Source organism: Marmota marmota, unplaced genomic scaffold, assembly GCF_001458135.2.
Source record: "Marmota marmota marmota unplaced genomic scaffold, marMar, whole genome shotgun sequence".
Taxonomy (NCBI): Eukaryota; Metazoa; Chordata; class Mammalia; order Rodentia; family Sciuridae; genus Marmota; species Marmota marmota.
In genome coordinates, this window is record NW_025999842.1 from 59,584,421 (window position 1) to 59,608,738 (window position 24,318).

General features: G+C 38.6%; 1 protein-coding gene across 1 annotated transcript in view; it reads left to right on the top strand.

Annotated features, from left to right (window-relative positions):
* Nucleotides 1-24,318, top strand: part of Utrn (utrophin) — a 515,860-nt gene that overhangs the window by 144,960 nt on the left and 346,582 nt on the right. The window contains exons 15-23 of the mRNA XM_048800520.1: nt 1,263-1,370; nt 2,123-2,302; nt 3,109-3,278; nt 7,868-7,991; nt 9,544-9,631; nt 15,121-15,362; nt 15,523-15,703; nt 17,325-17,470; nt 18,150-18,362. Of these exons, the coding sequence (XP_048656477.1) occupies nt 1,263-1,370; nt 2,123-2,302; nt 3,109-3,278; nt 7,868-7,991; nt 9,544-9,631; nt 15,121-15,362; nt 15,523-15,703; nt 17,325-17,470; nt 18,150-18,362 (1,452 nt within the window). The remainder of the gene's footprint in view (nt 1-1,262; nt 1,371-2,122; nt 2,303-3,108; nt 3,279-7,867; nt 7,992-9,543; nt 9,632-15,120; nt 15,363-15,522; nt 15,704-17,324; nt 17,471-18,149; nt 18,363-24,318) is intronic.

Genomic DNA, 24,318 nt, shown 5'->3' on the forward strand with positions numbered 1-24,318 from the left:
CCTCCCTCCATTCTTTCCTCCCTCCTTCTCTTACTTCCTTTCCTCCCTCTCTCTTTCACCTGGAGGTGAGGAATAATCGAAAATTGATAAATAAAAGAATTGAGGAAGTGTTGATCCCATTGCACACACAGAACCAAAGCACCTGCTCCCTGCTGTGCAGGAAGGGGTTTCTGACTCCATGCTAGATTTGGGGAGAATTATCCACAGTTGTTTTCCACTCCTCTTCTAGGTTATCTCTTTACATTGCTTAACATCTTCTACTTAAGAACATGCATTTTTGACCAAAGAGCTTTAAATATTTTTTAGGTTGGTTTTGGACCATCCTCAGACTTTCTCCTTTAATCATAATTGCTGTTGAACTTTGAATGTAAATGTACTTTTTCTGGTTGACATTGTGGGAAGAGCCTTGGTTTCTGAATGAGGGTCCTTACTCTAGCTCAGCCATTAACTAGCCAGCTGATTTTGACTATATAACTTCACTTCTCTGTTTTCCTCTCTAAATTGTGGGCCTGGGACAAGACCATTTTGAATCTTCCTTTGCCTCTAGATTTATAACATATGATTCTTTCAGAAACATGGATAGCTGTATTTAGCATTTTGTATCCAGCCACTGCCCTGAGCATTAGGTTTAGTCACTATATGAGTCTGTTTTCTGTTGCTATAACAAAATTTCTGAGGCTGGGTAATGTATGAAGAAAACAATGTATTTAGCTCACAGTTTGAGAGGCAGTGTCAGGTGGCAGGTAACATCATGGTGAAGGTACATGTGAGAAGCAGTGATCATATATGGTGAAGAGGCTAGAGAGCAGGGAGTGGTCAGTTTGTTCTTTTATAATGGTTCTGTTTTAGGAATTAATTGGAGTCCCATGAGAACTACACCTCTCTGACGGCAGCACCCTCAGTGACCTCCCATTAGACTCCACCTCCTTGAGGTGGTTCCACCATCTCACACCTTGAAACACTAGAGACCAAACTTCCAACATGGCTCCTTGGAGAACATCCACATAATGTATCCTACTGTAATCATTACCCAGGTTCAGGTTAATGTCAAGTTTATCTCTTGTAAAGCTGATAATGTTAAATTGTTAAAGAAAGGTCTTTTTCTGGGTCATTTTTGTGCCTCTGACTTAGGTGTTTGAAATCCTTATCAGAACCCAGGTAAGGGTGAATCTGCTAATAAAAATTTGAGATTTGGTAACTCGATTGAACTGACCTCGCAAATGATTTCTTGGATATTTTCCAACTTTTGTTATTACTTGTAGTGCCTGTTGAAAGCCTGGCTTACCGAAAAAGAAGAGGCTTTGAATAAAGTCCAGACAAGCAACTTCAAAGACCAGAAGGAGCTAAGCGTCAGTGTTCGACGTCTGGCTGTAAGTCATGTCGTTGGCAATGTCTAGTTGTGAGCTTGTGTTGTCTTGGCTTTCCTCACTGTGAACACCACACCTGACAAGAACAACTTAGAGGAGAAAAAATTCATTTGGGCTATTTCAGAGGTTCAGTTCATGGTTGGCTCTGGGCCCCAGGTGAGGCAGAGCATCACGGCAGAAGCGCATCATGGAGGAAAGCTGTTGGCCGCAGAGAGAGTGAGGTCTAGGGACAAAATATAGTCACCAAAGTCCTGTCCCCATTGACCTACTCCTTCCAGCCACACCCTACCTGTCTACAGTTATCACCCAGTACAATAGTCTTTTCAAATTTTTAACCCATCAAATAGATTAATCTACTGATTAAGTTATAGCTCTCGTACTCAAATCACATTACCTCTGAACTTTCCTGCATTGTCTATCATGAGCTTTTTTGGGGAGAAATTTCACATCCAAACCATAACATTCTGTTCCTGGCCCCCCAAAACTCATGTCCATCTCACAATGCAAAGTGCATTCTGTCAGTGTTCTGTGTTGATGGTTAATAGGATGCAATGAATGCAGATTATAGCTCAGGACCCTGCAGGACACTGTTGTCATGCATTGATCTGGAACCACAAGCCTTATGTTTTAGTATAGTGAATCACGTTCCTTTTAAATTTAACGAAAAAATGAACATGTTCAAATTTCCTGATTGGGGAATAGGAAGACAGAATCGTGTTGAGAGAGAATTGTCTAATAAGTATCTGAAATCCTAGATTTTGAAGGAAGATATGGAAATGAAACGCCAAACATTGGATCAGCTGAGTGAGATTGGCCAGGATGTGGGTCAGTTACTTGATAATCCCAAGGCATCTGAGAAGATGAACAGTGACTCGGAGGAGCTGACTCAGAGATGGGATTCTTTGGTTCAGAGACTAGAAGATTCCTCTAACCAGGTACCTTTTGATTTGGATAGAATGTTGTACCAGGAAGTAAAAATTTAAATGTTCAGGTCGGTTTGGGCTTTTATGAAATGAAAGACTTGTTGGTGAACTAAAAGTTGATTCCTCTCTGATGAGTAATTGATAATGTGGAAATCTTCTTCCATTCTCTAATATAAATTTTAATAGATTTTCCAAAAACTTAATATTCAGTAGTTCAATCTGCAGTAATTAATAACACTTAAGACATATATCCAGCATATAATCTTAAAATTTTAAATCTCAAGTAATCTTATTAATCTAAAGATATTTTGTGAATTGAAATAAGACTTTGGTATATACATAAATGTTTATAGCAACATTATTAATAACAGTAAAAAAGTGGAACAACCCAAATATCCATCTATGGATGAATGGATGACTAAAACATGGTGTAGCCAGGCAATGCAGTTTTACTTCGCCGTAAAAAATAATAAAGTGTTAACCTGTGCTGCAGTTAGGGATGAATCATGAAAACATGCTAGGTAAAAGAAGCCAAATGCCAGATTATATGCCCTATGATTCCATTTGTTTAAAATGTCCAGAACAGATGAATCCTTTGAGACAGAAGGCAGATAGCTAGTTGCCAGGGTTGGGGGATAGAGTTTGCAAAGTTGCTCTTAAGAGAGAGAAAGTTTCTTTTGGAGGGTTAGCAAAGCTCTGCGAATATACTAATAACTACTGAATTGTACATTTTTCAAAGGGAAAATTTCATGATATGTTATTTATATCTCGAAAAAGCTCTTTATACAAAATTCAAATTTGTGTGATTTTTATCTCAGGTGACTCAGGCTGTAGCAAAGCTGGGGATGTCCCAGATTCCTCAGAAGGATCTTTTGGAGACGGTTCGTGTAAGAGAACAAGTAACTACCAAAAAGTCTAAGCAGGAACTGCCGCCACCTCCTCCCCCAAAGAAGAGACAGATCCACGTGGACATTGAAGCTAAGAAAACGTGAGAGCAGAGAAATTCCCTAGACCCAGTGTTGTACACAGTGCATTTGACAGTTGACACTTATTTTGTACTAATCACTAATGAAGTGCAAATTGTGACATAATTATTATTATGGAAATTCAAGTCTGAAATGCCTTTGAGTCATTTGAATATTCTGCTTCACACTAGCTAAGCATCTCCATTGTGCTGGATGGTTTTATTTATCTCATGTTTAATTTGCCAAACTCTGTGGAGAAACTCCCTGTTTTCCTTTCCCATCCTTTACCTTGGAATGAAATGATCGTTCACAGCTCTTCGTTTATTCTTTCTTTCACAATTTACAACTTGGACGGTTTTCCTTTAGATAGGTTCTTTATTCTTTGTCAATCTCCCTCTACTCACCATTAAAAATGATTTCTATCAGGCAAACAACTCCTTTTTAGTGTCACCTTTTTCTTCCTCATTCTTTTTTCATGTTTCCTTGGTTAATTCCTTTGTCAGATTCATTAACAGATTCTTCCTGTTTGGTATCAAGGTTCACCTTTGTTGTGAAATGTTTCTTTTTGCTTTACTGATTCAAAAGAAAACTCAGGGTCTTTGTAAGAAGAACGCTCACAGCAGACATCTGTTGAACTCCTGCTGATGTCAGATTTCTGTTCAGCCCTACTGTATTCCAGGCACTCTATCTTACATGCACCATAGTGGTGCATCCTCAAAGTGACCTTTGATGGGCACTGTTATGCTCCATTTACAGTAGGACCCCAGGGCTTGATTAAATGGGCAGGGATTTGAGACCCAAATGAAAGTGATATTGCTTTTTCTAATTAAGTTTTTTTGAGACAAAGCAGGATTTCAGTTTTATCAGATGATTTTCATTTTGATCGTAATCCCGCCTCCTAGTAGCCTCTTCTTGGAGGACCACTGTATCTCTGAGTTGTAAGCAGCAGCTGTGTCACCTTTACTCTTGGAGCCAAGGCAGCCAGGTGGAAGATGATCTGGCACAGATCCTACGTCTCCTGAGTGCCTATTAGCTGCCAGGTGTATCTGACAGCGCATCTCTCAGTGCTGACTTTGTGCATTTGAAAGGATGGAAGGTTGGGAAAGACTAGATGTGTCGCTGTGAAAGTTGAATTTTAAACACGTCTGTAGTGTATTCGGAGCTTTCTGGGCTAGAAACAGAGAATGAACCCAAAGTGGTTAAACAGTGAGGTCCTTACAAGAAAAACAGAAGCAGGGCAATTTTAACAGGAGAGTGTACTTTGATACGCCTCCACCTTACTCTCTGCCAGTTTTTCACCTGCAGCCCTGTCTTCTCAGCAAGAGACTCCCCTGGTATCACTGCCCAGAATTCACCCACTTGTTTGTGTGGGTTTTTTTTTTTTTTTTTTTTTTAAGAATTTAACCTTTATTTTTTATTTGTTTGTTTTTTATGTGGTGCTGAGGATTGAACCCAGTGCCTCACCCATGCTAGGCAAGCGCTCTACCACTTGTTTTTGCCATGCACATGTGGGAGGTCGAGATGGTTTGTTTTGTTCAGTCTCTGTAGTTTGGCTTCTGGGGGATTCAGGCAGTAAGGGAGAGGTCTACAAGAGAGGATAATAAGCAACCAACTCTGAGGACCACAGTTATCCAGCCCATGATTGGATTATCGCAGACATTACTTCAGTTAATTCCTAGACAATTAGAGACTTAAGCACTGGGTAGTTCATTAGAGTAGAAGGTGGTTAAATATCATTATTAGAAATGTTATTTCTGCACCCATAGTCTGCCCCCTCTAATCTACCCATGAGTTGTTGCTCTTCTTTCTGGAGCAGTATGGAGTCACATAGTTCCTCTTCAGAATTTGAAGACAGCTTTCATAGTCCAGTTCTCACTGTCCTAAAGGCCAGAGTGTCTGTAAGTATTCCTAGTGTGACATGGTTTCCAGATCCTTCAGATGTTCATTCTGCTCTGGATGCCACTGTTTACTTGTCTTAAGGTGACCTGCCTGAGCAGCTGAGAACCGTAAATAACTGATTCCTTCTCTTCTCATGATGTCACTGGTGGTGGTGTTTTTGCCTGCTCCGGGCATGGCTGGACAGTTGTTTCCTACAATCTGGATATCTGTTTCTGTGACCTGAGATCATTGTACCACTTTTGTTCACTTGGAGTACAGAAGTATACCGAGTCTCCAAGGTCATTTCACACATGTGATCTTTGGATGGCCTTCCTCTTTTCTGAAAGAGAGAGGTGGTATGACAGGAGGAGTCTCCTGTTTGTGCAGACACCTTGGCCTCTGGGTGTTTACCCAGAGCATCATAAAATACCTTCTGTATGACCACCCCAAACTCTTGAGACCCAGAATTCTCTGAACTAAAAAGGGTTTAATTTGTAGTTATAGATGCTGGCAAGAAAGGACCAGGTTCTGGACAAGTTCCAAATCTTCCAGCAGCAGGACTAGATGGAAATATATCTGCTGAACTTATGAGCCAAGAGCAATTGTATAATAAAAATTTGGGGAAGGGAAGTATAAATTGTTTGCATTGAACTTAATTAACTATAGATAAGAGGGGAAGATAGTGCCAAGCAGGGAAAGTTTGGGGAGAGGAGGACAGTCCATATCTTGCTTCAGGATTGATTGGTGTTAGTAGTCTGGAAAGTTCATGTGTCAACAGGGGTGATGGTGCTTAGGGGGTCAGCCACCAGGGGTGTTCAGTCAAGGTTTTAACTTACATTCAGGAATGTGGAACAGTCTTTTGTTAGTTTTGGTTGGTAACTGTTAACTGATTAGCTTCCCTTATCTCTTCCCCCTTCATCCTCTAGTCTTTGTAATTAAATTTAAACGTCTTGGAATTTTTGTTTTATCACACATTATAGGAAAACCTATCTTGGAAAAAGGTCAGTTTATTCATTACTCACTAGAAACACATCAAGAGAAATTTCCCAAAGGAACCAAGGTGAGAATCCCAGCTGCTGCTTAAAGTACTGAGAACACTATGGGAGGTGTGGCACAATTACTGTAGAGTTCCGTGAGCTCAGTTGAACATACTTCAATGGAATACACTTCATAGGGCAATTGTGATTCTTAGAGTTAGTAATACGCATCAAATGCTAAGTGTTTTAGTCAGCTGGTTCTTGTCAAAAGCCTGACAAGAACAGTTAGAGGAGGAAAGGTTTATTTGGGGGCTCACAGTTTTAGCAGTGTCAGTCCATAGATGGCTAACTCCTTTGGTCTGGGCCTGAGGTGTGGCAGAATGACACGGCGGAAGAGTGCAGGAAAGCAGCTCAGAACATGGAACGAGAGAGAGAGAGAGAGAGAGAGAGAGAGAGAGAGAGAGAGAGAGAGATTGTTCCACTCGGGCAGGAGAAAATATAACACAAAAGCCATGCTTCCGAAGACCCATCTCCTCTGGCCACACCCTACCTGACTACAGTTGCCACCCAGTTAATCCCTATCAGAGGATTAATGCACGGATTAGGTTAAAGCTTTCATAACCCAATCGTGTTTCCTCTAAGCTTCTTGAATCATCTCACACATGAACTCTGGGGGATACCTCATAGCTAAACCACAACACTCAGCCAAGGGCCTGGTCTCTGGCCAGCAGTCAGTGGCTATTTCTCTTGTTCCTCCTTGTGGTACTGTTGACCTGCCTTTGCAGTACCTCTTCCAATTGCCTACTTTCCTCTTTTCCACTGTCACTGTCTTAGTTCTGGGCTTTTCTCTGAACTTGCCTCTCTTTAATTCTGTCTCCTCAGTGAACACAAAAGTATGAATAGAATTAAATCAGTTCCATTTTAAAGTCTTCCACTCACTCTTAATTGTTCTTCGGTTAAGTCAGAATTCCTTAATGTCTCCTGCAGAACCTTCCATTAACTGGTCCCTGGGATCCTTGGCCACCTTGTCCATTACTCTTACCTGCAGGTGCTTGCTATCCAAACACACATAACAATTTGGAGATTGTAAAATATGACGTTCCCATCCATCTATCCATCCTTCTCTCCCTCCCTCCCTCCCCTCCTTCCTTCCTTCCTTCCTTGTTTTTTGTAAGGAAAACTGCTAAGTATAGCCATTGTTCTACACTGGAAGGCCATCCCTTCCCCATTGGATTAAGAGCCATTCCTGTGAATTCCTGGAAGTAGAATCTAGCAGATTCTTTTGTTATTGCTCTTGCTTGATAGTGACTGGAGGCTTCTTGAGGGCTGAGGTTTGTGTGTCTCATTCTTCTTGATATCACAGCCCATGCCTGTGCCTGGCATGTAGTTGTACTTGATAATTATGTATGGAACAAAAAAGGCATTAAATTTAGTAATGTTTGTACTTGATTTCTTCTGTTACTATCTAACCAAATGTAGTTCTTATTATCTTTAAGAGTATATAAAAATACAAGGGGTTCCTTCCAAAGCTAAAAAATTGTAATTTGTTATTTATTTATTAATACTACAGTATTATTACTCAGTTCATACTCTTAATTATCCATGTATGATCTTAGTGTGGTTACTATATTTCTGGGTTACTATTTGGGAGCGTTGTTGGAAAACATAGACCCAATGGGCATTCGAATTGTTCTTTCTTGAACCAAGTGAAACAGGAAAACAAAATGAGAGGTGGTGATATCTGAATCTTAACTCAGGTTTGATGCTGTAAGTGCAGAGCTGATGAACTGGATTCTGAAATCAAAGACTGCCATTCAGAGTTCAGAGATAAAAGAGTATAAGAAGATGCAAGAGACTTCAGAAATGAAAAAGAAGTTGAAGGTAAAAAATAAAACAAAAATACTATACTGAGTAAAATATTTCATCAGGCTGGATTTGCTGTTGGCATAAGAATGTGATGGGATCCAGTGGGATAAATGCAGCCATAAGGTAGCTTCTAGAACATCGTAGGAGATTTTGAAAACTTTTGTCCTGGCTCTTGGAGGATTCCCTGTGGTGAAGGATTTTTTGCTCCTTTTCTCTTCTGCAATTGTTCAGGTCTGCATGGGCCATGCTTCCTAAGGTTATGATCCAGTTTTTATTACTATTTTAAACCTGTTTCGATCTACTTGAATTATAATTTATGACTTTGTGTTATTTCAAAGATGTTTGGCCTTCTGAATAACGTAAACTATTTCAGATCTCAAAATGTCTTCAGTATGTTCTCTTTAAAGAAGAAATACTTCAAAAATTAGATAAAGTTTATATCCATAGATTCCACATGTGTAGACTTCACCAACTGTGAATTGAAAATATGGGGGAAAAAATTTTCCAGAAAGTTCCATAAAGTAAAACTGAAATTTGTTGTGCACTGAACACTTAGCTGAGTCCAGGAGAAGGAAGCCATGTGTGGACACATGCAGCTGTTCTGTAGCCTCCCACTATCCCATCTCATGCACCCTCAGCCTCTCTAGCACTCCTTACTTACTTCCTGTCTTATTCTTGTACTATACCATTATACCTAGGATGGTGGCCTTTGTACTGATCTCATACAGACTTATTTCCTTGTCATGTCCACGCCCCCCCCAAATACACGATAACATCTATTTATGTAACATTTACACTGTACTAGATATTATAAGTAATTTAGAGATGATTTAAAGTACACCAGAGGATTTCTTGGGTTAATGTGCCTACTACACCATTTTGTATAAGGGACTGAACATCCTCAGATTTTGGTGTCTGCAGGGGTGTCCTGGATCCAATCTTCCACAGATCCTGATGGATGACCTTAAGAAAATTATGAACTACACTTTAAATCTGAAGAACAAAATTGCTTTAGTTTGGGTTTTAAATAATATTTTCATTCTTAAAAATAATATATGATAAATGCTTGCAGTTGAAGTTAGCATTAGACTTTAGAAATATAAAAACAACCAAAGAATAACACTGAACCTCCAAATATTTCCCTTTTTCTTGTAGTTATCATTTTTTCTCTGTGATGTCTGTCATAGCTCATTCAGTTCTTTGGATTCAAACCATTATTTTTATGGTGTGGAATTCTCAGACTATGTGAATAGTACCCTGAATCTAAAACAGTAATTTAACTTATTTCTTCTTGATAGAAACTCATCATTATAGTGTGCATACTTTCTTATAGAAGAAGCTGAAGTTTTTAGTTGCTGTCATTATTGTTTAAATTTATCTTTTCATATTTATTCATTTTTGGGGTACTGGAGCGTAGCCTGGAATTGTATAGTTTTTTTTTTTTTGTAAACTTTGAAATGCTTAAAGAAAATTTGAGAGGGACATTAAACATAAAAATTTAGAGTAGAATCAGCATTTTATTGAGAAGAAAGTTTACACTGTTCTTATATTGGAACTTTTTCTCCAGGGATTAGAAAAAGAACAGACAGAAAGACGCCCCCAGCTGGATGAATTAAACCGAACTGGACAAATCCTTTTGGAACAAATGGGAAAAGGTGAGACTCTCGATTTTTTTTTTTTCTCCCAGATTATTTCAGATGGTGACATTGAATAATATTGCGGTTTGACATATCCAACAAATAACACTCTACTCTCTTTAATTTGTTAGAAAAATTATTTTCAATTTTTTTTTTAGATAGAATCTTTTAAAATAAATTTTATAGGGAAGTTAATTAGCAAAAGGAGATAAAAGCAAAGTCATTCTTCTTTTATGGGGTCAAGGAACTAAAAGTGAAACCTCAGCAGGATAACTAATGTCCAGTGGACAATTTTAAAACCTCATCCTTTGGGGTTCTGTATTGACCATTTTTTTCACAGGAGCGCAGCAAAAGGAAACTTTACTTTGACAACACTTGGCAGATGAAGTTACATTAAGTTAAACCCATAGTGGTATTTGAGTTTTTGATCACTTTCAGTGCATTATATTATTTTGCTCTAGGGATGTTTTTAATAGTAAAATATGATGTTGCTTGTATTTGAAGCTTTTACTTGAACTAAAGAACTTTAAAAAAAAAAAGATTAGTGTATTTTTTTTTTTCTCTGTGCAGTTTAGCATATGGTTCTGTCTTCAGTCTAACTTTGAGGGATGTTTCTTGTACACCCTACTCCTTCCTCTAAGAGTGGTCAGTGCTCTGGGTCTGCTGTCGCTCTCCCTGACCAACACTGAGACACCAATGCAGAATTGGGAATACTAGTTTGACAAAAATCTCAAAGCAGTGGTTTCTAATCTTTGGTTTTGACTTTTTATTATGAAAATTGTAAGCATATTCAAAGCAAATAGAATAGTGTAGTGAACCTCTTTGTACAAGCTACCCACTTTGAAAATTAGTGATGATCTGCCATTCTGGAATTCTCTGTACCTTTGCCACTCTTTGTCCTTTTGAGTATTATTATTTTTTGTAGGTTTTTTTTTTTATAAGTGAAATTTGATTGCACTGAAGTATATGAGACCTAGTTGTGCTGCTTTGACAAAAATACCCTGTGTAACTTACATGTTCCAAATCACTCCAGAAAGTGATCTCATGTCCCTTTTAGATGAATCAATCTGACCTCCCCATCATGCCCTCTGAAACAACTCTGCTCTTATTTTTTTTTTTTTTTGAACCTTACACTATTTTGCCACCAGTCTTTAAGAAAGTATGTCAGTTTATTTTATCTATCTATTTATCTATCTATCTGGTATATATGAGATTTATACACAAAGATAAACACAAAATATGTAGCATATATCCACACATGTGTCCCATATATATTTATTTATTTCTAAATTATGCAAATGTGTCATTGTCAATCCATATAATTACCAAAGTTTAATATCTTTTTTAAAAATTTTTTTAAATTTATATATGACAGTGGAATGAATTACAATTCTTATTACACATAGAGCACAATTTTTCATCTCTGGTTGTATACAGAGTATATTCACACCAATTCATATCTTTATACCTGTTAAGATGATAACATCCATCACATTCCACCATCATTTGCAGTGGGTCATGCCTGTAATCCCAGCAACTTGGGAGGCTAAGGCAGGAAGCCAGCCTCAGTAATTTATTGAGACCCTAAGCAACTTAATGGGACCCTTTCTCAAAAAAAAACAAACAAAAGCATGTTGCTGGAGTTGTAGCTCGGAGGTAGAGGACTTGCCTAGCATGTGTGAGGCACTAGGTTAGATTCTCAGCACTGTATATAAATAAATGAAAAAAATGAAGGTCCATCAATATCTAGAAAAAATATTTAAAAGAAATTTTAAAAACATAGGAAAAATAGGGATGAGGGGCTGGGATGTGGTTTATCATCCCCTGGTTTCAATCTCCAGTACCAAAAAAAAAAAAAGGAAAAAAGATAAATAGTGTTGTATGTTCTTTCAAAATCCACCCTAGCAGATTGTCTTAGTTATCCCGTGTGTGGGCATCCTACCTGGAGATTACCCCTTCAGATATTTTCTTGAAGATCCAGAGACACAAGCAGACCATAATTTCCCTTGAGATGCTGATTCTTGCAATCATAATAGACAGCTGGGTGTTGAATTCATGTCCATTTCTGTTTTACATTCTTTACTTGTACCTCAACACTGTGCCTTGGGACTGTGTGTGTCTGGTGTGAAGGTCGGGTAGCTTCATGAGTTTGCCCACTGAGATTACCCCCCACCTAGGTTAGCGTTTAGTCGATGGGCAGAGGCAGAATTAGTGAGGATCCAGAGGGAAGACTGCCTGGGTGAGAAGTTGGTGAGAGGTGTCAGGTTATAGTGGGGACAGCAGTGAATTGAGGGCTTGGTAAACTTGAATTCTCCTTTCTTTTTCTAATTTCTTGACTTTGAGAAGGTCAGGGAACACTTATTTCTTTGCTTCTGTGTCTAGCAAGTCAAAGATTTCGTTAGCTGACTTAGCTTTTGTTCAATAAAATCTGTGAATAGGCAGCTCCTAAAAATACACACTCTGGAAATTGAATTTACGTGAAAGCGCTGCTCACAAAGGTCAAGCGCCACGTGGTGGGGTGTAGGGTGTGAGGCTTTATTAAGGAATGGATTTGGTGACCTAACATATGTACTTGTTCAGTTTCTTAGGAAGTTTTTTATATTTTCACTTTTTTAAAGCTTTAGTAGAACTAGGAGTGCTTTCAATAGAGAGCAGTAATTTTATTTTTTCTAGATAAGACTTATCTGTTATGAAAATTTTTTAGGATGAGCCCTGAAGATAGGAAATGGGGACATTGATCTGAGAAGATGTGTTGTTGGTACAGTTTTCTCACTTTGGTGGGCAGTTTCTGCCTTTGGTTAAAGAGGGAAGAAAAGGGATATTTTTCTGTCTCCCACCATTTTATCCATTATTCTGAATTTTCAGTAACACGTGTTACTTTCCTACAAGTGTTCAGTGCTGTTACTCCTGTTGCTGTTTTAATACCAGGAATGTTGAACAGATGTGAAAGCACTATTGGGTGATTCTTCACTTGTCCCTCCCAAGAGTTTGAAACAAATTTTAGAATATGCATAATGAATGTAGAGGAATTTTTTTACAGAATGAAATATGGCCAACTTCTGCCTAGGTGTGGATGCAGATAAATGACTCAGTTCTGTTAGAAAAGCAAATGAAATTCTTCTGTAAAACAGATGCTTAAATAATCATGTCACTGTTTTCCTAAAACCAGTTCTGTCAAAAAACCCAACACTACCAAGTCTGATAGGACTTCTCTGCCTAATAATGCATTGACTTAAGTTTTGAGATGTCCCATAGAGCATAACGTGTTTAAAAAAAATGAAATAATTAAATTTGTTTGACCTTTCCAGTTGATATACCAGATTTTCTTGGTTTAGCTTATCTTATTCCTGGGGATTGTCAACTAATGTCACAGTTGGGACTTATATATTGTGACTTTATGAATCAACACTTATTATGGCTGGCTAAGTATAAAAACCTATGAACTTTGATGGTGGTTTTTTGCTTTGTCAACTTTTCCCTTGATTTCAATAGTGGTAGGTCGAAAAGCGTCAAGTGAAGTGAGAGGAAGTGGCAGGAATGTGTTATATTTTGTCCCTTTTACATAATTAAAATGAGGTGCTTTTATTAATCATTACTGATTTTGACTTTCAACTAGTCATATTCTAAGTTTTGCGTGTTCTGTAGAAATAGAAAACTTACAGTTGGGTCTCTCGGAGCAAAAATAATTATTTCCTTTTTTAGGATACAAATTGTGTTGTAGTCATTACTTGATTTCATTTTAGCCAGCAATGTCTCAAGCATAGAGAAGTGGAGATTTCACCTTTAACAACTGGTTTGAAGGGATGAAATGAAGGGGGTCATGAGAGACTGTGAATCAATAACTCAAGAAGTTTCTTTAGCTGCCCTGGTACCTGCAGTGAGTACCTCTTACCTGATTTCTAGTGGGGTGACAGTTTTTCATCTCAGGAATTTTATTTACCAGTTTAATTTTCTTCCTTGTTTAACCATTTAATAAATTTTCCTGACATAAAAATGAAGTGGTTGATGCAGTTATTCTGCCCATGTCCACCTAGACTAGAGATGATCTAGCAGGAGTGAAGCCTAGATCTCCATTGTGCAGAAAAATCATGATTCGTTGTGTTTATGACCCACATGAACAGAGCTATTTGAACTTGGGTTGTGGCATGAAAGTTTTGCCTAGGTTGGATGTGTCACCTCTGTAACAGTGGATAGTGAACTTCAGCAACTGACATGGGATACATTCAAATCCTCTAATATATTTGCATTTCTAGTTTTCAGTGGGTACAATGTACTATTGAAATTTTTAGAGTTGTATTGTCAGTGGACCATAAATGCCCTTTTGTTTTCCAGGCCTCCCCCTCTCCCTTTTTGGGGGGGGGTTGATTTCTCATTACCCTGGATTTCTGTTGCATATGTTCACAACGCAGAACTGTTTTATTGCCCTCCCACTCAGTTATTGAAGATGAGAAGCCTGTCCTTTCAACATGCATGTTCTCTGAATATAAAAATTCCTTTGCCAGTTTCCCAAACTTTCTCATCGTCATTTTAAGGGATTTGATCTACTAAGGGAAGAACTGTGAAGAGATCTATTGTTAGAGTCACATGCAGTGGTGCATGCCTGTAATCCCAGGGAGTCAGAAGGCTGAGGTAGGAGGATTGAGGCCAGTCTTTACCATTTAGGAAGACCTTGTCTCAAATTAAAAACAAAGAGGGCTGGGGATATATAGCTCAGTGGTAGAGTACCCTAGGTTCACTCCCCAGTCCCCAACACCAAAAAAAAAAAAAAAAAAAAGACCTATTATGTATTAAAAAACTTTGTTATTTCTAGGAACATTCTCTACCTTTCAAAAATATGAGGCAAACAAAATTATAAGAGTCTTATAAAAATAATGGCATTCTCTTCTGATATATTTCTAATCTTACCACACTTTGATGTTTTGGACATTGACTTATATATGTGCAGTGCCCAGTAGACTCCCTAGGCCTGGCTGATGGCTTAACTTTCCCACATGTGCCTGGTTGCTTCCCAGAAATTGGAATTCTTGCTATTTATTTTGTAATTTATGTGACACCGTGGTTTGATCTCCGCAGGCTTGCATGGCCTCTTCCTTTAATTGGCCAGCTGTCTTTATCTCTCACGAAAGAGGGTCTTGATTATGATGTCAGAGGCCCAGACAAATCCAGGCCATTGATTTTAGTTCCCTGGCTCAGGTTATAAGGTAGCAGAGTACAAAGAACATATTCTGTTCAAAGAACACTGCACTGATGTGCCTTTTGAGGTAGCAACACCGCCCTGAACTGCCATTTCAGGGGCCCCCACCCTCCTAGGTCAAGCAGTTGAATGTGCCTAAATATTTTTTAAAGTGCATCGTTATAATTTTTCATTGTTGTGTTAAAAGGGACACAAGGAAGTGATCATTATATGTGAAGTTACCTCGTTTGGAATAACTTAGAATGTTTGGAACCAATTCACAACAAAGTTTTATAAAACTCTGAAGTGTCTGCTTATTCTTTTGTCTGTGTAGAGGGTCTTTCTACTGAAGAAATAAAAAATGTTCTGGAGAAGGTTTTATCAGAGTGGAAGAATGTATCTCAGCATCTGGAGGATCTGGCCGGAAAGCTTCAGCTTCAGGAGGATATCAATGCTTATTGTAAGCAGATTGATGAGCTTGAAAAGATCGTAAAGAAGAAGGAGGACTGGGTACAACACACGCCCTTTTCTAAATCTCCCCAGCAGTCCTTGGCAAGTTTGAAGGATTCCTGTCGGGTAAGGAGCCAGCCGTCTGGAGTATGCCAGAGTTCTTTGTACCATTTCCTACTTGAGGCAGGTGTTTTTTGTGTCATGAAATTTTAGTTAATTCTGCTCTGATGGACTTTCTGGGGAGATTCCTTCATTGAGTTATGCAACCGTATTTTCTCTTCCACAGAGGGAACTCAACAGTCTCCTTGGCCTCCAACCCAAAATTGAAATGGTGCGTGCAAGCTGCTTGGCCCTGAGGTCTCGGCCTTCGGTCCCAGGTTTTGTCCAGCAGAGCTTGGATGGCTTTCTGGGCCACTACCAGGCTGTGCAGAAGGATTTAGAGCATCATCAACAACAGCTAGAGAATGGTAAGCCCATTCTCTTGGTTTTCTTACTTGATGATATTAATATCTCCTCTCTGTTTGCCTGAATCTAAAAATTATTCCCCAAACTTAGATTGTCAGCGTGTTTATGCATTACACCAGTTTTATGTTTTCTTTGGCACCATGTGGTTCAAGGTCTTAAAGTATAATCAGACTATTTTCTGGGCTCACATTTGATTAGAAAAATACATACACTTTTCACATACTCTAAAAATGTGTTAATAGGATCTAATACTTTTCTTAAATAAGGTGTTTTTTTTTTTTTTGTGTGTGTGTGTGTTTGTATGTGTGTTACTGGGACCGGAACCCACGTGAGCTCTCTTCCGCTTAGCTTCATCCCCAACCCTTTTTATTTTGAGATAGGCTCTTGCTAAGTTGCTCAGGCTGGACTCAACCTTGTAATCCCCTGCTTCAGACTCCCTGAGTACCTGGGATTACAGGTATGCACCACCATGCCTGGCTTTAATATTTTAAAAGGAGAAATAGGTGTTGTTTCTTCCTTTGGATCTCCTCAGTAAGATTAGAAAGAATGATCACTTTTTTCTTATCATTCATAATGATTATGGTTTTAGCAATACCATCCCTTTTTTGAAAAAGAAATCATATTCTTCTTCTAAAAGATGAAAAATTTTAATGAGATTTTACTTTTGCAGTAAACCTGGTTTTAGGAAGTTAGCTGCTAAAGGCTGTGAGAGCTCATCCCTTATATTTTACTTATGTGTTTTCCTGGGCTGCTGTTTAAGTTTGGACTGGGTAGTACAGACTCAGTGCCCATAACCACTGCCTTCTTCAGGTACCGCAGATTGTGTAAGGACGTTAGGAATCAGTACATGTGTATATTAGACAATGTGTCTTATCGTCTTCCAGAAGGCATTTGGACACCGTGCCTTTGCTCATTGATATTAGTTAACCTAGAGTGCAAAGTAAATATGGAGAGGACCTCTTTCTCACTTTACTGGCACAAACTATGTTTTCATTTTGACAAGGACCATAGGCATTTTAACCTTGGCTGCTGGCTACTTTTGTTTCTTTGTCCTTCAGATGAACTCACTTCTCTTCCACACAAGTGCTGCTGTATATGATTCTTATATTAGACGTACAAGTAGACTTCACCAGTGGGCTGTGGCTGGCCCTGTTTCTCAGGGTACCTGTGGCAGCCTGGTGCCATGTCCCTGTACATGCCTGCCACTGTGAGATGGGTTTTTCTTGGGGCCTTGTACTTACAGGAAGACTGGTGGATCTTTGTTTTCTTTCTTTATTCTTTGTGTGGCAATTGGGGAAGAGGAGATTATGTGAGACAAAAGGAACATTGTTGTTCCAGCTTTGGAGAGACATTTCATCATGATGAAATGAAGAAAAATGATAGTGAGTTAGTTAATATTTCAAACATCAACATCCGCAGGAATGAAGTCACTGTCTGAGTCCTAGAAATGCCAGTAGAATGACCTATTTTATTAACCAACAGAGACCCTTTTAAATTTTAATTAGGGGTCTAAATTATTATGCATTTGAATTCACTTATTATATATGGAAGATTAATGGTATATATAATAACGATCAGATTCCTAATATTATTTTCTCAAAGTAAGTATTTTTAAATAAACAGAATTGAAGAGCCAGCCGGGACAAGCATATTTGGAGACACTAAAAACACTAAAAGATACACTAAGTGACTCAGAAAATAAGGCCCAGATGTCTCTCAATGCTCTGAATGATCTTGCCAAGATGGAGAAGGCCCTGCAAGAAAAAAAGGTAATTTATGGTTCTGAAGTCTAGAAATTTTACGTTCTCTATTTTAAGACTTTAAAAGGAGAAATAGGTGTTGTTTCTTCCTTTGGGCCTTCTCAGTAAGATTAAAAAGAATGATTTTGTCATTTTTTTTAAAAACATTGGTCATTTGTAGTCAAAATTGGTCTCAAAATTTCTTATAATTTGACGATTAGCTATTATAACATAGGACCTCAGATAAAAAGAAATTTATTTAGTATTAGTAGAAAAAAAGCATATTTTCTCCTTCTATTATAACTTGCCTAAAACTTTCAACCTGTTCATAATGTGCTAAGATGTCTTTTGTAAAATGAGGAATATTAGTTGAATTCATGCTTTTTAAAAATTTGGTGTTGAGTACAAATGCTTCCCTGGTAGTAAGTTAAGTAACCTCAAGGTTCTGAAGTACTTCATCACAGTAAAAGACCAACCCTTAACACTGCACACTGGACCCTCATGGGTGTGGTGCTCCTGCGACTCTCAGCATACAGAACATCTTATGTTGCCTACGCATAACTCATGAAGGGAAAGCTGGAGCTTTTTTGATTATGACTATTCTTTTTACATTTTTTTTTGATAAAATGTCTTTTTTTTCTGTATGTGATTCCATCTGCACAGACACATTGCTGTATATGATTTTTACCTTTTCAATTTTTTTTCCTAGGCCCTTGATGAAATCCTTGAGAATCAAAAACCCACGTTATGTAAACTTGCAGAAGAAACAAAGGCTTTGGAGAAGAATGTGCTTCCTGATGTAGAAAAAATGTATAAGCAAGAATTTGATGATGCCCAAGGAAAGTGGAATAAATTAAAGGCCAAGGTTTCCAAAGATCTACATTTGCTTGAAGAAATTACCTCCAAACTCAGAACTTTTGAGGTAAATCAGGAGGCCATCAGGAGCTTAAGTTTATTGTAGGGTAAATGGTGATTATCACAATAAGACTCAAATATCTATTTATATTGTGTGGTTTCTAGGCCCTCACTTTTTATGCGCTGAAGCTGAGATTTACTGTTAATGTGCTTGTGAGCACATGTCTTTCTTTCTGCCTTGCAGAAAAGGCTTCTTGGTAGAGATGAACTTGACTTTGAAGATAAGAGAACATTGCTTAAAAATGGTCAAAATGGGGACCTATGTGAAATATTGGCTGGTCATTAAATTACTCAGTTGGGTAGAAGGAGCCTTGAACCTGCTTCTTTTATATAACTTTATTTTATTTATTTATATGTGGTGCTGAGAATCGAACCCAGGGCCCTGCATGTGTGAAGGCAAGTGCTGTACCACTGAGCCATAACCCCAGCCCCTGAACCTTTCTTTAAAGGTCTTTGACAGTTGGGTTGAAAATCTAAACTAGTGCATCTGTATCAGACTGGGGAAGCAAGTAATTCAGGGCACACAAATTCTGAAGTGGGTTGCTTTGCTACATCTGAAAATGTGCAGCACAGACGAAGCCTTAGTAAAGTTTGAGAAGACAGGATCAATGAGAGGCTGTATAAGGAGGAAGTGGCAAAAGCCATTGTCAGGAAAGGTCATATTTTAATTCTGCCCGTGAGACCTATGGAGAAGCAGAGCTGCCACGTCACCTGGTTTTCTCACCAGAAAGGACTGGGTAGAGAATGAGCCACTCACACTCTGTCCTCCTGGGGACCTGTTCCTTGGCCCTTCTCATTTCCCTTTAGTTAGGGCTCCCCCTATTCCCCCACTCTCCCACCTATGTGTTCTAAGATATACTTCTGCAACAGTGTCTGACCCAGAGAAGGCACTCAATGACCAGTAATAAGAACTTTAGATTTAGGTAGATGATAGATTTAGATCTGTAGAAAATTTGTGTGAAGGATGTTGCTCAAAAAGGTGAAAAGATTGAAAGTAAAGATAAGATATATGACAACAGTGTTTTAAAAATCAAAGTCAGAGAACTTGTGGTAGTAGAAGAGGTCTGATGGTCCTGTATGGGTCAGCGTCGAAGGCCTCCAGTGAGATTTGTTGAGCATTGACCACTGAACTTGGAGGGAAGCTCTTGACCCAGCAAGTGATGGGCAGTTCCAGTGAACGACAGCAGAAGATTGTGGATGGACAGGTTGTGTGGGTGTGTGTGGTGGCAGCAGTAGTTTTTAGATCTCACTCGAATAAACCATTAGTTATGAAGAGGAATGTGTTATTGGGTAGCTTTCACTTCATGAGTGAATCCACTTCTACTTACGTGTCATCAGTTGTAACTGTTTCAACTTTCAAAATGAGGATTACCCTCATCTACAATTCTAGAATTTTCAGTCATGGTCCAGGAGTGGATTGATTATCAGGAATTCTCAGCTGTGGGGGAAAGCACCCAGTGGGTAGGGCCAGGGACCCAGGTAATCTTGTTAGTGCACCCAACAGGCCCACCAAACAGTCTTCCCACCCCACATGTGAATGGTGCCAAGAGTCAGCCATGCTGGGTTAAATAATTCCCAATGTTTTCAAAGATTATTCCTTTATTTTCAAATTTAAATCTGAGAGGATTTGCAAAAGTTACAAATTACTCTTGGGTGAGCTAAATATTAGCCAATATTTTAATTGAATTTCAAGAGAATCAATATTCTTCCAAAACACGAGAGAAAGTCCTGGGGTTATAGTAATCTGGCTTTAGGCTTTAGTGGGTTGTTGTTACTAATACAGAAAATCCAGGCCCTTAGTGGTAAATTGGAGTGCTGCTAAAAATGTATTTCCAAGCCTCATCAGTGGTGAGGTGCTCAGCAGCTCCGTGAGACCCTCTCTCTAAATAAGATACAAAATAGGGCTGGAGATGTGGCTCAGTGGTCCAGCGCCCCTAAGTTCAATCCCGGGTACCCATCCTCCCCACAAAAAAATGTACTTCCGTAAAAAATATATTCCCCATTAAACACATTTCTGAATAGTTTGGTGAGGTTTGTTGTTGTTTTTATAGTAGTAGGTTTCTAACATCCTGTTATTTTTATTTGCCCTTTTTGTGTGCTAAGTACAAGATTGTTGTCAATGTCTGTATTCCTTAATTGTTCAACTTCTTCTCTGAAATATATGTGCATATGTATGTGTATTTTTTTTTTTTTAATTTTTAAGAACACTCCTGCTCCCTTATGTGCTTTAAAGGAATTTCCTGTTACTTGTTTGCTCACCATTTACTTGAGGAAACTTAAAAATCCCATCCATCTCATAGTCTTTAGATGATTACATGAAATATTCTTATACTCGTTATCATTGTTTTCTCTTTTTCACGGTGCTGATGTATAATGTCTTAGTCATTTAATTTCTGTTGTCTTTAAGACACGAGGTCCAGTAGGTAATGTGCCAATCTGTGTGATTTTTCTTAGGGACAAAACAGTGGAATTGTTTGTTTATTTTATTTGTTTGTGTACATATATTTATTCTAATTATTATATGTTACTTATACATGACAGTAGAATGCATTTTGACACATCATACATAAATGCAGTATAACTTCTCATTCATCTGGTTGTACATGATGTAGATGTTTCCAGGTCATGTAATCATATATACACATAGGGCAATAATGTCCAATTCACTCTACTATCATCCCTACACCCATGCCTTCTCGCCTCCCTTCACTCCCCTCTATTTAGTCCAAATACTTTTATTCTCTGTCCTCGCCCCACCCCCCACATTATGAATCAGAGAAAACATTCAGCCTTTGGTTCTTTGTGATTGGCTTATTTTGCTTAGCATAATATTCTTCAGTTCCATCCATTTACCAGCAAATGCTATGATCTCATTCTTCTTTATGGCTGAGTAATATCCTGTTGTGTATATATACTACAGTTTCTTTATCCATTCATCTGTTGAAGGCACCTAGGTTGGTTCCGTAGTTTAGCTATTGGGAATTGAGCTGCTACAAACATTGATGGGACTGCATCACTGTAGTATGTTATTTTTAAGTCCTTTGGGTATATGCTGAGGAGTGGAATAGCTGGGTCAAATGGTGGTTCCATTCTAAGTTTTCTGAGGACTCTCCATACCACTTTCCATAATGGTTGCACCAATTTGTATTCCCACCAACAATGTATGAGTGTACCTTCCCCCACCTCATCCTTGCCACATTTAGTGTTGCTTTTGTTCTTGATTTTTGCCATCGTGATTGGAGTAAGATGGAATGTCAGTGTAGTTTTGATTTGCATTTCTTTAATTGTTAGAGATGTTGAAGTATTGTTGTTAGAGATGTTTAAGTATTTATTGATCGATTGTATTTCTTCTTCTGTAAAGTGTCTGTTCAGTTCCTTAGCCCAGTTAGTGATTGGGTTATTTGGTTTTGCTGCTGTTAAGTTCTTTGAGTTCTTTATTTATCTTTATTTATTACTGCTCTGAGGTGTGTGTGGTGAAGACTTTTGGACTTGTTTATTTTTAAAATGCATTTTTTACATATAAGTAATACTTGAGGATGGCAGAAATATGCAGAGCAAATATTTAGAGATCTTGTTCACTCCAGTACTTCCCTAGTGGCAGCTAATATTAACAGTGGATCCTTGTTGGAAGTTAATGTATTGAAAGCCAAAGAGAGAAGCTCACAAACAATTGCTCATTCTAATCATTTTTTTTTTCACACTGTAGAAAAAATAACATTGGGAACTTGATGAGGACATTTAAATAGCTAAGATACCTTAGAGCTTGCAGTGTGAACCTCAGTGCTCGAAACAGTCGTGTCTTTTGTTGATACAGCACATATAGCCCTTGAGAGGATTTTCTTGACTATGTTGTTACTTATTTATAAAGTGTGCATTCCCACAGTCCTTAGAAGAGGCTCTTATTTGTTTTCTGTTATTTGTTCCCATTTACTTGTCTACACTTTCTCTGTCCATGTGGTCCATTTATCTTGCACAGGTGAGAGATTGGGCTTTCATGCTCAAATACCTTCTTAAAGTCTTTGTTTCTGTCAATGCCATGCCAGTGTAATTACCCAAATTCCATTACTTATGAGCTAAAATGTTAACGGGTGGTTTTACAACCATCGCACCCCTTCAAGGCAGCAAAACATCTGAAAATACATGAAATAAGTACTTTTTTTTTCATTGATTTTTACTGACTAGATTTTCTGATGATTCATGGGTATAAAATAAAATCCTAAGAGGCTGCTTTTTCTCTCTCATTCCCAGCAGGATTGGTGGGCTACAAGATATTTGGTATTATTTCCTTTTCCTTTTTCAAGATCCCCTGCTGTGTGGGATATCCCTGGGAAATCATGAAAATGTCCCTAAGGCAGACACAAAGCCCAGTCTTCCATTTTCCGCTGTGCTGGCCTCTGTGAATTTCGCCTCCAGCCCCCTCTTGCTGTGCTCCACTTCTCTTGCCCCTGACAACTCAATTACCCCACAAGTCTGACTCCAGCTTCCCATCTCTTCTCTCTGGAATTCTTCTTCCACATCGATGGCAGAGTTAGACTTGGGGGAGGATCTGACTTCTTGTCTGAGTAATGCAAAGTGCTCTCAACACATCTCACAGCCCCTTCCTTCCTTCCCCAGCCCAGCCTCCGTCCCCCCTTTCAGCCCACTCAGGTGGGGAGACTGTGGTGGCTCTCAAAGGACCACCCTGAACTGTGGCCTCTCCTGGAAATGTCATGTACTTGCAAAGATTCCTCATCCTGCTGGTATCTGCTAATTCTTTTTTTTTTTTTTTTCATAGTGCTGGGGATTGAACTCAGGGCCTGGTGCATGGTAGGCAAGTGCTGTCACCCTGAGCTACATCCCCAATTTTTTTTATTTTTATTTTGTTTTGAGACAGTGTATCAATAAATTGCTGAGGCTGGCCTTGAGCTTTCGATCCTGCTGTGTCAACCTCCTGAGTAGCTGGGACTATAGGTGCTGCTGATTCTTTAAGAACGAACACCTTTTACAAGCATTCTTTCAGCCCTTCTCACTGCTCTGCCCACAGTCAGAGAATCGTTCCCTGCTCTATGATTCTACTACTCACCGGTTACACCCTTCCAGTTTTTATCATGGTTACAGCTGTGTTTCTCCTTTCCCAGGACATGAGTTCTTTGAGGATGGGAACCCTGTCTGGTACACAGCAAGTGAGCAGATGTGAATGAATGGGATGTGCATGTGATTGTTCTGTAGGTGCCTTCAGACCCACTTGTACCTCTCCAGTGAAGCTGGCTCTATAAAATCCAAATGCATGCTCTCCCAAATGTCAGTGTATCTGTGTGGTCACCCTTCTTTCAGTTGCTTGAACTGTCAAAGGTACACACTAAATGAAGATGCCTGATCCCAGAAGGTGACATGCCTGGGCTTTCTCTACTGTGAAAACCAGATTCTGAAATTATTTTGGAAAGCATTTTGGGGTAAAATGAAATGACAAATACTTTCCAAGTGTAAAATGCAGCATTTAACTCTTTCTAGGTAACATATACCAGATAAAATCATCTCAGAAGGGTTTTTTTCCCCTTGTTATTTTGAATACAGTTTACTTTACTAGAGGGATATTGATTCATTCCATGTCTTAGATTGAAGAACTCAGTTTTAGATAATATAGTGACAGTGTCATTCATTTCCTCTCCACCATGTGACAGAACAATTTTTCAGGATATTTTTGAGGTTCATGAATATTATGAAACCAAACAAAACAGGAGTTCTGCTTCTTTAAGTTCTTCTGTTTTCTTTTTTTTTTAATTTTATTTTTTTTATTGGTTGTTCAAAACATTACAAAGCTCTTGACATATCATATTTCATACATTAGATTCAAGTGGGTTATGAACTCCCATTTTTACCCCAAATACAGATTGCAGAATCACATCGGTTACACATCCACATTTTTACATAATGCCATATTAGTAACTGTTGTATTCTGCTACCTTTCCTATCCTCTACTATCC